At 39.5% G+C, this 13,202-nt stretch overlaps 1 protein-coding gene and 1 long non-coding RNA gene across 5 annotated transcripts in view; one reads left to right on the top strand and one right to left on the bottom strand.

Annotated features, from left to right (window-relative positions):
- Nucleotides 1–13,202, bottom strand: part of ASAH2 (N-acylsphingosine amidohydrolase 2) — a 73,380-nt gene that overhangs the window by 49,157 nt on the left and 11,021 nt on the right. For all 3 annotated transcript variants that reach the window (XM_024563426.4, XM_045197796.2, XM_053923372.1), the window contains exons 5-7: nt 10,905–11,081; nt 9,261–9,388; nt 8,027–8,104 (exon numbers count right to left, since the gene is read on the bottom strand). In XM_024563426.4, the coding sequence (XP_024419194.2) occupies nt 8,027–8,104; nt 9,261–9,388; nt 10,905–11,081 (383 nt within the window). The remainder of the gene's footprint in view (nt 1–8,026; nt 8,105–9,260; nt 9,389–10,904; nt 11,082–13,202) is intronic.
- LOC123480075 (uncharacterized) lies at nt 8,954–11,488 on the top strand. Of its 2 annotated transcripts, none has more exons than XR_006655937.2 (4): nt 8,954–9,067; nt 9,163–9,289; nt 9,554–9,712; nt 11,049–11,488. It is a non-coding gene; the product is annotated as an uncharacterized lncRNA (long non-coding RNA). The 2 variants fall into 2 exon arrangements; XR_006655936.2 differs by having other exon boundaries at nt 9,513–9,712.

Below are 13,202 nucleotides of genomic sequence, written 5' to 3'. Positions count from 1 at the left end.
TGGACAGTCACGGTGGCCAGAGCCGAATGCACAAGGACAAAGAGATGGAGCTTGTGCCATTCAATCAACACGACCTTATTAGCCACATGTGCGGTTGGCATTGTGTTAAACCCCAAGAAACACAGAGAGGAGTCAGCTCTGTTCTATACAATCAAGAAACCACAATAATTACCTATGAAGAAAGCAAATGCTAAGAATATTGGTATACTAATTAGACTACAAAATTGAATTCTTATTTATTTCACTGAGTTATTTTCATTTATTTTAGGCCTTAAAAATTAAACTTTTTCTCTATAAAAAGTGAAAAAACAAGTATTTAAAAAGTTATTTAAATTTCAGAAAAGAAGCTGCCACATTTGTCTTCCTCTGCCCTTTGAAATATATGCTATTAAAATACCAGGCTTGCCACAGCAACAAAGGACTATGGTAATAGGTGTATATGTATAAAGATATAAAGAAAGGTGGTTATTTTAATTTAAGAAGGCTGTACTCACAACTTATTTTATCTGGTCGGAAATGTATTCATCAAAGCGAAATTCAAAAGAGAAGAAGAAAGGTTTAGGTAGTTTCCAAAGAAATTAGAATACAGACATAAAAGAATGAATATGTCTCTGTGAATGAACATTTTAAAATAGTGATTATGTCACAGCTGGGACATACAGGAGGAAGCAGGGCTCCACTTCAGTCAGCACAATACAATCAAGGTACTGAGGGAAGACACGGGTTGAGATTTTATCCTAGTTTGTAGCAAAGTTAGTTAAAATTTCTGGTTCTCTGTTTCCTGAGACTGAAAAACAATACCTTTGAACTATACTTTGTGAAACGATAAACAGCAAATTCATATAGAATATTATAATTATTTTCTACTTCTATGTAATTGAGGCATTTGGAGCAAAAGATTTCTAGGGCCTCTTTCAATTCAGACATTGTGTGCTTCCTGCTTTGAAACATTAAAAATAAAAAGTCAAGTGCAAAAATCAAGCTTCTTAAATATTCTAAAATAGATAATTTGAAAAGTATCCACGGCTCCTCTATTCCCAGTCCTACCAGCAGGGCAGAGCACGGACGTAGCTCTAGCGAACAGCATGTGTACAGAAGGGCCACCCAACTTTCATCAGACTCTGCGTGAGTGGGAAATAAGTCTTCACTGTGTAAAGTCACGAGAATTTCACACTGTCCATCGTGACACTCGGCATTAAGTACCCTGATTAACACACCTCTTTTTACCTCCCTCACAGTCAGTCCTCCTCACCTGCCCTGCTACAAACTGTTTGGGGGAGAGAAAAGGGTGTTTGGTCAAGTTACCCTGGAAAGGTCATTGGGCCCCAAATTTTACCCACCAGGTGGCCTGCATTTTAAGAAGCAGAAGCAATGAATACACAGCAGCCCTCTCAGATTAAAGAAAGACAGTAGTAAGTGGTAGCCAGAGGAGCCCTTCCAAAGGTCCAGGAAAACTTGATGGACAGCATCCTGGAGAGTCTTTCTACCATCACTGCTCCAGAGCATAAACTCATATAAGTACACTCTCAACTATTTCTTTTGTGATCTTCAAAAATCCTGGATGAAAAATCCCTACTTGATAAAGTGATTAGAAAGGTATCTGGTTTTAGTGAATCCCATTAAGTTACTATAGTCAAAATTCTTGCATCCTAAATGATATGATTCAGCTATCAACAGAAGTAAAAGAAGAAATGGTCAATAAGAGCATTTTTTAACTTAGCTTAACTAGAAATTGAAGAAAGGAAAACAACAGCGATTTGGCTTTTGGGGGGTCCTTCTTAGCAACGGTTGTAAAGTGTGATAACAGCAAGACTGGCAAGAGCAGGGGCCACGACACTACTATGTTCGGGTAGCAGGAATGTAAACCCGCAAACATTTTCAGAGGACCATTTTCATGAGAAAAGCCTTAATAATAAGCATTCTTCTTTGGCTCAACAATCCCATTTCTAAGAACTTAGTTTAAGGAAACCATTGGCAGATACATACCTATTCAAGAATGCTTATTACAGTGTATTTTATAATGGAAAAAAACTATAAACTAAATATCAAATGACTGTTGGTTAGCTGAACTCATTATCACGCATGTAATGGAATACAGCTATTTTTAAATGGTGATTTAAAAAACACTAAGCAGCATTGAAAGATATTCATAAGGCATCTCTCAATGAAAAAACTGTTTCCAAACTGCATATACAATAAAGTATTGCTTTTTAAAATTAAAAGATATGAATATGATTAGGAAAAGGTGTAAAAGGTTATGTAACAAAATGTTAATAGACAGTATCAAGTCCCAGGATTACCCCACGATTAAAAAAAAATAACCACTTGACACAACACCAGGAGACAACTATTACTGTAATGTAAACTGCGGACTCTGGGTGATGACGATGAGTCAGCTCAGGTTCATCACGTACAACAAGTGCACCTGGTCATCTCTCTGGTATGAGCCGCTCGCAGTGCTGACAGTCAGGGACAGTGTGAATGCTGGGTGCCAAGGGGTATATGGGACATCTTTGTACTTTATGCTTAATTTTTCTGTGAACCTCAAACTGCTGTAAGAAATAAAATCTACTAAAAAAAAAAAAAAGGATTCCAGCCCTTGCACAGTGTCACTTCTTCTGTCTTCTATTCAGCAAAGCGGTCCCAGGGTCAGGCAAGTTTCAAGGGCCAGAGAAATCATCTTCCCCCCTCAATGAGTAATGTCACAGTCACTTTGCACAGAATATATGAGATGAGAGTTCTTGTGGCCAGCTTTGGAAACTACAATCTGTCATTTAAAGATTCTTTAAAAATCCCTTTCAACCCTAAAATGGTAAGGGGTAGGGGGAAAGAAGCATTGAAAGAGTGAGACAAAAGCATAAAGTAAAAGGCAATAGAAAAAAAATCCAGATGTATAATAATCATTATATCTGAGACTCAAGTTTCTCAGTAAAAGAAAAAAGATTGTCAGAGTGAAACAAAGTTATACAACATTCATAAGAGGCACCTCAAAAATCTAAGAACAAAGAAAAGTTGAAATAATAGAAAAACACATATGGCAAATTCCAACTTGCACAGATATGATGAGTTCATTATTTAAACATGAGAGTACATAGAATTTGAGAAAAAAAATTATTAGACATAGTCACTACCAAAAAAAAAAAAAAAAGACCATTTGATAGTCTCAGTACATGGAGATAATACAGTTAGTATTTTTTCACAGTATTTTAAAGTTTCGAGTGCCCAGAGTGAGAGAAACCAAGTAAGCATCCACATTCACAGAACGACCTGAGTCGTGCGTACTTATTATACGTTCCATATAGACAAATGGGTAGAAGAAAATGTACCTGAATATTAACTATGGCTGACTTGACAAAGTATAACTGAGTTAATTTTTCTTTTTTTCTACTTTCCTATGTTTTTCTAGTTTTCTCTGGTGAATACGTATTATTTTTATACTGGGGGGGAAATTTGGAAAAAATAACAACCTTCTAAATCTCTTTGGATTAAGAACTTTCCAGATACCCAACAATCAGGTAAGTGCAATGTCTTCTGCCAGTTATGATAACTGAGTTTTATGGCTCTAGTTTCTAAACATGGGACAAATTAAATTAGCAAGCATGACTGACCTCTGTTATCAGCCAGCTACCATCACGGTTATCAAGGAGCCCTTACTAAGCACCTTCACTCTGTGGCACGACAGATTGACACCGGATGAAAGTTCACTGTACAACCAAGGCCTACGCTCCCCTGGAGAGAACACAGAGAGCTGATAGGAAAGGTGGAGCAGGAAAATAGCAACAAACTTCACAGCAACATACAAGGGGCAGAACAGGAAAGAGAAATTCAGGGATGGATATGAATAGAAACCAGGGCTTCACAAACCACTTAATGCTAATGCAGAAGGTATAAAGATGAGGTAAGATGAAGAAAAGAGAAGAGGTTAAGAATAGTCAGCGAAAGGCTGTCACTGAGGTGTCCCCATTGGTTATCTGAGTGGGGTTAAGTAGAATGAAGACAGTAGAGTAGAGAGCCACAGGGAACAGACAGTGTGACATTATAACTCAAGAAGTCATAGTCTTGGATGGTAGAGATGATGTACACATACATGCACACACCACGTCTAAGTTCCATAAGCCAATATCATTCAAATAAATTAGTGGAACTTCATAAATTGAATTTGCCTGCACAAATTACTCAAGTAGCTTAAACAAATCACTGTCCCTCTTGTTTTTTTTAAATGTGCCTTTAAAGGACCCCCTTACATGAGCCTTTCTGTGAGAATTAAAGGATTTTTCACTGTATAAAACAGAAGACAATGGAGCAATTATTCAAACACCTGCTCAAACCTTTCTTACAGCTCTGACACATAGAAGCCATGTCATACCAGCTGCCAGCAGGCCGACAGAGTACAAAAAAAAAAAGAAAGAAAGAAAACAGAGGAGTCCACGCCTCTCCTGCAAACTCAAGGAAGAAAACTTTGCAGAAGCAAAGAAACAAAAGAAGAAAAGGGAAGTCAGACAAAGCCTGTCCCCTTGCACCGTGCTTGAGGGAATGCACCACTTCTGGATCTGTACCCTGGGGGTGGCTGCTTGAGAAGTGGCTCTCCACCAATCAGAGCTGCCGTTCAGATTGCCTGCCCCTGTGACTTTCCCTTTGATGCAGACATCTGAAACCTCTGTGTTTTCTCATCATAGTCTCTTCTTATACATGTTGTTTTACTACACCAGGGTCTCTTAAGTCTCCTCCACTGGATGACAAACTCGTTCTTTAAGGTGCCTTCGAGAGTCCCCATTTACAAATGGGACTTTGTAAATGTCACACAGCTTACACTTTGATTCAGAATTCAAAACATTCCAAACATGTTCTCCACATCTGGAGAACAATCATTTACTGTCTCTGCATAAGGAAGTATCAGGCAAAAAGGTAAGATTTCCATTAGATCAGTTGGAGCAAATAGTGGCCGCACATTTGTAGAGGACTTAATGGTCTATGAGATAGTTTCATGCACATATTCTGTTTCATCCCTCAAGTCGTTATCACTCTTCCCAACCCTTCAAGAGCCCTCCACTCCCAAACCCGGCTGAAAACACTTTAACGATTTTCCATTCCCCTTGATTATAAAGACCAAAATCTTTATCATGGTATCTAATTTCTACCTCTGACTTTATCTCACTATGGCCTTTGCACTTCAGCCTTGCAGAACTTTTATCAGTTCCTCAAATGGGCCAGAGGACGTTTATACATCTCTGTCAAAAGTTCTTTTCCACTTCCCATTTTGCCAGTTAATTCCTAGGCAACTCCATTGCCAGTTCCTCAGAGAAGCCTTCTCAGTCTGCCAGACCAGGTCAAATCTCCTTAAGATAACTCTGCAAGCCTTCCTTTCTTAGTACTTAATCCAATTATAATTAGGCAGGGATTTGTTGACTCTTTGACACCCTTCCTCTCTAGCAGTAGACTGTGAGTTCTAGAAAGGTAGCAGCTACCTCTGGTTTTTGCTCAGTTCGTGACACATGTATTCCACAATATTGAATGAATGAATAAATGAATAATCTCTGTGTAGAGAGATGTTAAATTTACATTCGATAAATGCAGAAACTGAGTGTCAGAGAGTTTAAGGTATTTGCTCAAGGAGTACAGAATACAGGTGTTTGATTCCAAGGTGAATCCAAGGTATTTGGTTCCTGATTTCAAGGCCAGGAGGTACATCACTCCAAGGACTGGGAAGGGTTGCATGGCACATAGTATTGATAGGTGCCTGGTGCAGACTTGTTGAATGAAGAAATGGAAACAAAATGAGAGTAGGAAGGAATAAATTATGAACTTCAATATTGCTTTCTGTGTGAAGAAAATTCCCTTGGCTGTGACATGGGAAAGATCACCTCATCTTTTTAGGCCTTAGCTAAAGTTTCAAGTAGATTATCTCTGTGCTGCGCAAATCCAAGATTCTGTGTTTCCGAATTCCTCGGGCTTTGGAGCCTAACAGCAGACTCTTACGTGTGGTGGCTGAGTTCCTTAGCAGCCCAAATTTGACTTTGTTTTGGCTCAGTTTTAATGTGTATAAAGAACAATTTTCACTATATAAGAGGCAATTGAAGGAACAATTACATCAAGGATAACATACAGTTATAGAAACAATGGAAGGTTATTTGAGCTTCCTGTCCCAATTACCCAACTATGAGACCTTTGAAGATAGGCCCATGACATACTTAGCATAACAATCCTCCCCCACACAGCTGCGTACCTGACATTTAGAGAGTCTATTGAGTTCAATGTTAAGTAGCAACATTAGTAGATGAATTTACTGTAATAAAAGAATGAGTCCTATTATGTCAACCCATAAAATGAAGTTTATTATATCAGGGAGTGTTTAGTGTCCTCACTTTAAACCCAAAGAAGTAACTCCAATGCTAAGAATTCAAGCACTCTGATATACCAATAATGGAGTTTTTAGAAGAGGTAGAATATTATTCTATTTCTTACCTCTTAGCTAAAATTATTAAACTTTTTTTTTCTATGTCAGGCACAAAACTAGAACTTTGCATTCATTATCTCAATTAATCTTCAAACAAACGCTATGAGTTAATACCCCCATTTTCAAATAGAATGTTTGAGGTATAAGTAAATAAGTTACTTTCCTGAGGCCTCAGGGTTAATAAGTGGCAGGGCTGGGATTTGAGCCCAAGTCTTAAAACCTATACCTAAAACCTAAGTCCCTACTTATGCTGTTCTCTTCCTAGTAATAGAGACAACCCTGGTATCTGATCTGTGAGTCATAGACTTTATTGTTTATCTTTACCCCTTATTACTTTTAATTTGTTGTGCATTTTACTCACATAGCAATTTTCACTTAACTATTTCATTATTCCACCTGGCAGAACCTCACCACCTTTACTAACACTTATTATCAGCAATTGTAAGGATTCTCTATACCCCCAATTTTAAAGACGAGAAAACTGAGACAGAGAGCTGTTACATACGTTGGCCTAACTAACAGAGCTAAGAAGGATGAGAGCCCAGAGAGAACCCAAGACATTTGACTCCAGCACCCAAGTGCTAACATCCACTTTCTTAGGGCATTTCTGCATCATTTGGACATCTACGCCTCAAGGTGTCTGGCACTGCTAGTCCCCCTTAGCCAGTCCAATGTCAGTGACCAAAATAACCTGTAAGTGTGAATTCCTCCTTTTTTCAAAGAAAAAAATCCTCATGTTCTCTTGTTTATAAAAAGGTGCTAAAGTCAGTGCCAAGTTGTAATTTTACGTCATCTGCTTCCTTTAGGTGGCCTCAGTTCCGCTTTCCTCACTAATGAGCACTGTCCCACATTACACTTCACTTGCTCCTTTGAGGAAAACGTGGGAGAATAATCTTGATTCCATATTCATTTGCCCCATTGGTCAGAATGTTTTTGTTTTACTGAGAGATAACTGTCTGCCATCATGGAAGTTCCGTGTATACAATCTTGATATACTCATGAGCACTAACATTCCCTGAGTCTTTATATCACATGCCAGATGTGCTGAACTCCTTCACCCAGATCCCTCATTTATATAATCCTTGCCTTACCCTGTTTTACAGCTGACAGCTAAGCCCTGAGAGGAGGACAGCCTTGCCACAGAGCCCACGCTGGACCACACACGTGTCTGATCCTTGAGTCTGGACTCTTCACCACTCAACTCAGCGAGCTGCAACCGGTGGGCTGCAATAATTTTTAAAAACTTGCAATCCGTGACTAGTCAGGGGCTTCTGAGTTCTTTTCCCTTAGATCAACAAATAAAAAACTGACAACAGCCAATACAATAATAGCCACCCAGTGTGAATGAATCAAAATTATACCTATTTTTTAATCAGACCTGCAAAAACATATTTTTTGACCGCAGAATTTTAGTAGTTTATGTGTGCCATGAGATAAACAATGTTGAAAATCACTGACTCAACTTGTTCTGATCCTCTATGGCCACTGTTGTAACCTCTTTCCCACCCCCACCCTTGTAATTAAGAAAAGTTACCCAGACAGAATTTTAAAAAATAAAAATAAACAGAGTACCTGATAAGGCCTAGATCATCTCCGTTCAAATCTACCATTTTCAAGACTACCATTTCCTTGTCCGTATTTGAAGAATATCTAGTCACCAAAACAAAGAAATTTAGTCAGTTTTATGTTAGAGCCTGGGCACCATGTATGACAGAGTAGAAGCTGGCACGGAAACAAAACCTAACATGCACCTCAGTAAGGGAAGCTCCCTGAGTCCCACGCTGTAGTCCCACGTGCTGCACCCACGACCTCACTCCTCAGCTAAGAAGTGGTTTGCAACTGTGATCAGGGTTAGGGGTGTTAGACTGGCTAGCTGGAGGTGAAATATACATTTTTATGTAATATATGCAATGTTATACATATGAGTTTCTTACAAAAAAGGATTTCTCTTTGAAATTTCTGCTCCTATCAAATTTGAGTGGACTCTCTTAAAAATAGCAGGAAGTATGCAAAACCAAAGCATTCCTAACGCACAACTTAAAATGTTCTTTCATGTCCTTTCAAGGGACAGCAAATTATATTCTCTTTCAATAAATCAACTCTTTTGAAAGCTACTGATAAAGATGCAGATCAATGTAAAATGCCAAGTGGTCAGGTTGAACCGAGAAGTTAGTTTACGCTGCCCTGGTAGCCTCCTCTGTCGCAATCCTGGCCCCTCACTTAAACAAAAAGGCAAAATAATCATCTTCCTTAGGTGTTCCATTCAATTATTCTCAATTATTCTAATTCCCTTTCACATTCTTCCAGTTTTTTAATTCATTTATCTCCTCTCTCTTGCCACATTCTCTTGGACTAAGATGAATTAATGTGAGTTACTCATTAACAAATACTGGTTATGCACATTTTTATTTCCATTTCACAGATAAAGAAATTGAGAGCCAATAAACTAAGATAAATAAATCCCTTATCATCACCACCATATATATCCTAAAGATCACCCAGCTAGGAAATGACAGAGCTCAGGGGAGACCACAGCTCTGTCAGATTCCAAAGCCTAGAGTCCTTCAAATGGCCACACTGACCCCACAGCCCTCCCACTGGGAAGATACGTGTGTAGGCAGCTGTGTGTTTCTACGTTCACTTTTTATTTCTGCTTGTCTTAGATTATAAACATGTTTTTAAATTGTTTATCTTTAATACTCTTTTAGGACCCCCCTATATTCATGAAGTACCAACCCTGTTCTTAGATTTTGTTGCTGTTTCCTAAAGGGACCCAGGATTTCATTTTGATAATTACCCTCCTCACCTTGCTCGTTCTGACGGCGGGTTCTGAAGGTAAGAATAAGGGCTTCGGTTGATCTGTGTACCATCCACGTCTCCTTTATTGATAAAGATTTTGCCTGGCTTCATATTTGCGTGTGCTATCTCAATGCTCTGTGGGGTAAAAAAAAAAAGGATCTGTAAAGTTGGAAATCCTGTTGGGGATAAGGACTTAGTCAATATAAGCGGAAGAGGCCTGTGGACAATCTCCGTGGTCTCCAACCTGTTCCCGCTACAGGACGAAAGCTGGAGAACCACACAGCTGGTGTCATTCTGCAGGTTTCACATGGCCTTCAGGTCTGGGACAGAAAAGGTGCTGTTTGTAGAGAAGCACAGAGCTGACCAGTCCCTGACGGGTGAGCCAGGCACGGTCTGCCATTCAGATGGCCCAAGTGCAAGACTCGGCTCCTACAGCCCTGGGACAGGATTCGTGCCCATGTAGGTATTTCCACCCTCCCTACTTTCTTCAACCCACACCCTCTGAGGCAGAGTTTTTCAAACTTTGAGAAGCACAGTAAGCTACACAGTCTCTATCCAACCTTAATACACATCAACATATATACCCTAAACAAAGTTCACAATGCATTTTATGCACTGTGGTGCTTTCCAATATTTTCTTTATTTTGGTTTTTTTATGCTTCTTGCAACCCATGAAATGGATTTCATAACGCCATTTATAGATTATTAGTCACAGTTTGGAAAATAGTGTTGCAAAGAAATTTCTGCTTTTGCCAACTGGATCTCTGGATTTGGGGTGGGTGGGTGGTGGCAACTTTATAAGAAAAAGTAGAGAGGGACTAAACCTAAAAGGCAAGGGAATAAAGAAGAAAACATTAGCAAGGATTGTATGCAAGGAAATATGAAACTGGAAGACAGGAAAGAGGAATAAAAATCAGGTACCAAAACCGTAAGTGTGAGAAAAGTGTGGGGGTACTTGTAGAAGCACCATGTCAGTCTAAAGCTGCTGTAGAGCAGGGGTGTCAAACTCATTTTCACTGGGGGTCACATCAGCCTCATGGTTGCCTTCAAAGGGCCGAATGTAACTTTAGGACTGTACAAATGTAACTACTCCTTAACTAGGGGCAAGGAGCTCGGCGCTGCCACCAGGTAGAAATAAGGTGCCGGGCCGGATAAAACAAGGTGGAGGGCCGATTCTGTGTTTGCCACCTGTGCTGTAGAGGACTTAAGAAATGAGGAATTGATAAATTAGATCTCTTTTATATTATTTATATACAAGGGAAAATTTTGGAAATACAGGGAAAAGTTGGGATTATTTGTAATTACTTTTGGTGCCTTGATGGGTTGGTGTCTTTTCGTGTGACTTCGTGCAAGAACAGGACATGTGTAGCCCTATAATTTGTAAGGGTCACATACAAAACATTCTGTCTCTTTAGACAACTGCATGAGGCTTACTGCCATAGAACTGTGCTCCACAATAAATCTATGCCTCAGGCGTAACAGCCCGCAGCTCCAGACCAGAACGTACAAGGAGTCAGGAAGGGGGAAGGGTGGTAGATGCCGAGACTTCATTCAGACTGAGATCCTAAGGGGACTGTCTCCATAGCACACCCCTAAGGCACTGTGCGCACTGGGAAGGAACCGCTGCTGCTGTCCGGGGTTCTCTGCCTACCTTCAGGATGCCAGTGACCATGTACTCAAAAGTTCGATTGCTGTACCCTTCACTGGCAATTACGAACACGGTATACTGGAAATACCCCGCTGGAGCCGAGTGTGTGTGAGTGCCGCTCAGGATAACATTGTCTCTTCTGTACAGGGAGCCATATTTCCTCTGCAGTCTGTTCAGCACCTTCAAGAAAGAAAACAAGGAAAAAAAAAAAAAAAAGCTAAGAGGAGAGATGACATAGGAGCTTAGCACGAGAAAAGGCTCTAATGAGCCTCATCACTGATCCATAGCAATGACTTCGTTGTCAAGTGGCCCTTCGCTCGCTATTTCATCACAGGATCTCTATGGTACATATACCATATTTTGCTGTGTATAATGCGCACTTTTTTGCCCAAATTTCTGAGGGAAAAAGAAGGATGTGCATTATACATGGGTCATGCTAATGATGCATAAATATTGTAAATTTGTTACCAGTACATAAAATTTCTTGTACCTTGTATCTGTGCCTGTGTTTTATAACTATTTGTTCCATGAAATTTCTTGCACCATAATATGTTTAAAAATAAATGCTAAAATTCCTTTATAATACAAAAAACAAAATATAAATACATATAAATAAAAATAATTAATTAATTAAATAAAAAAATTAAAACTAAAGATTTTTTTCCTGAAAGTTTGGGCCCAAAACGTGGGTGTGCATTATAGCCAGGAGCTCATTATACATGGCAAAAGATGGTACTTTATAGAGTATATACAGCTTCAGTATGTCATCATAGTAACAACAATTGCAGTAGCTAACATTTTATAGAGTCTGTCTGCTATATGCAGACAGACGCAATGCTAGGTGTTACATACATTGTGTCATTTAAAAATCATTACAATAAGTTCGAGAGGGATGTATTTTTAACCTTGCCTTTTAGCTGGTAACATTGAAGTGTACAGAAGTTAAATAATTTTCCGACTGATGTAATAAATAGCACAGCCCGAATCCCGATCCAAGTCTCTCTAGCTACACAGTCAGTACTCTTACCCAGTCATCTTTCCACACCAAACATTAATATCCAGGAGCTATTATAACTAGGAATATATGAGGCTCCAACTCTGGAGAAGTTTTTATTCTAGTAAGAGAAGATGATAAAAAAATGAAGAAGTAATATTATATTATATAGTGATAAATGTTATGAAGTGAAATATTGCTGGGTAGAGAAAAAGAGGGTGTTTGATGTTAGTGAGGAAACATTTTTCCAAAGAGATTACCCTTCATCAGAGCCATAAATGAAGAGAGCAATCTGGTCACACACTGCCCAGGGGAGAAAGCATTGTGGGAACAGTGAACAGATCCTGCAAAGTCCTCTTTACTGCCTCACTTCCAAAATGCACTCAGTCTTTGCTGACACAGATCATTACACTTATTGGTCTGGGGGAAGCCCACACTGTGACCTAATGACACCCCAGCAATCCTGTGGAGAGGTCCACGTGGAAAGGAACCTTTCTGCCAGCACTAACGTGCTAGCCAAGTGGGTGGGCAACCTTAGAAGTAGAGACCCTTCAGCTCCAATCAAGCATTCAAACAACAGCCATGAATTCAACCTATGACACAGAAGTGTCATATAGTTGTTAGCTGTTCATTAATAAATATGAACATATACATTAATTATATATATAGAACAGTGCCTGACTCATCATGCGAACTATGTTAAGCGTTGGATTTTATGTCTATTAATTCCCAAATCTCATTACCACTTAATCTGACCTCTTGCCATCAAGTACTCTCACTGCCAGGCTCATATGATGTAGGGGAAATTCCCAAGCAGAGTCAAAATCCTTTCCGCAACTCCAGCTGCCCTGTATAGCTATTTCAGCCTTCCCACCCCTTGTCAAGTCCCACTGTGTTAAATCCCCTCTGTTTGAAATGCCTAGTATGATCACTGTTTTCCCAACAGGACTCTTACCATAGGGCCTCGACATTAATGTAAAGATTATGCCCATTCGTGTCCGCACCTCTAGTTCTAGCCTATTCCAATTCACCTCAAATATCAACCTCTGATTAATCATCCTCAAGCAAAATTCTGATTGCATCACTTTTCCATTCAAAAGTTTTCTAAGAATCCCCATCACCTACAGAATTCAAAACAACCTGGCATCCCGGGACCTCTACAATTATGACCAACACTCCTTCCAGGTCCATCTCCAATTGCACGCCTACATGTGTACTAATACATGTCCCTTCAGAGAAGAGTCTACATTCCTCCCCTGCGCCTCTCTGTGTTCATGCCTTCCCCTCCTTCCCCTCTGTTTGACAGC

The sequence above is a fragment of the Desmodus rotundus genome, chromosome 4 (assembly GCF_022682495.2).
Source record: "Desmodus rotundus isolate HL8 chromosome 4, HLdesRot8A.1, whole genome shotgun sequence".
Taxonomy (NCBI): Eukaryota; Metazoa; Chordata; class Mammalia; order Chiroptera; family Phyllostomidae; genus Desmodus; species Desmodus rotundus.
The sequence above is the reverse complement of the archived record's forward strand: the minus strand, read 5'-3'. Positions and strand labels throughout refer to the sequence as shown.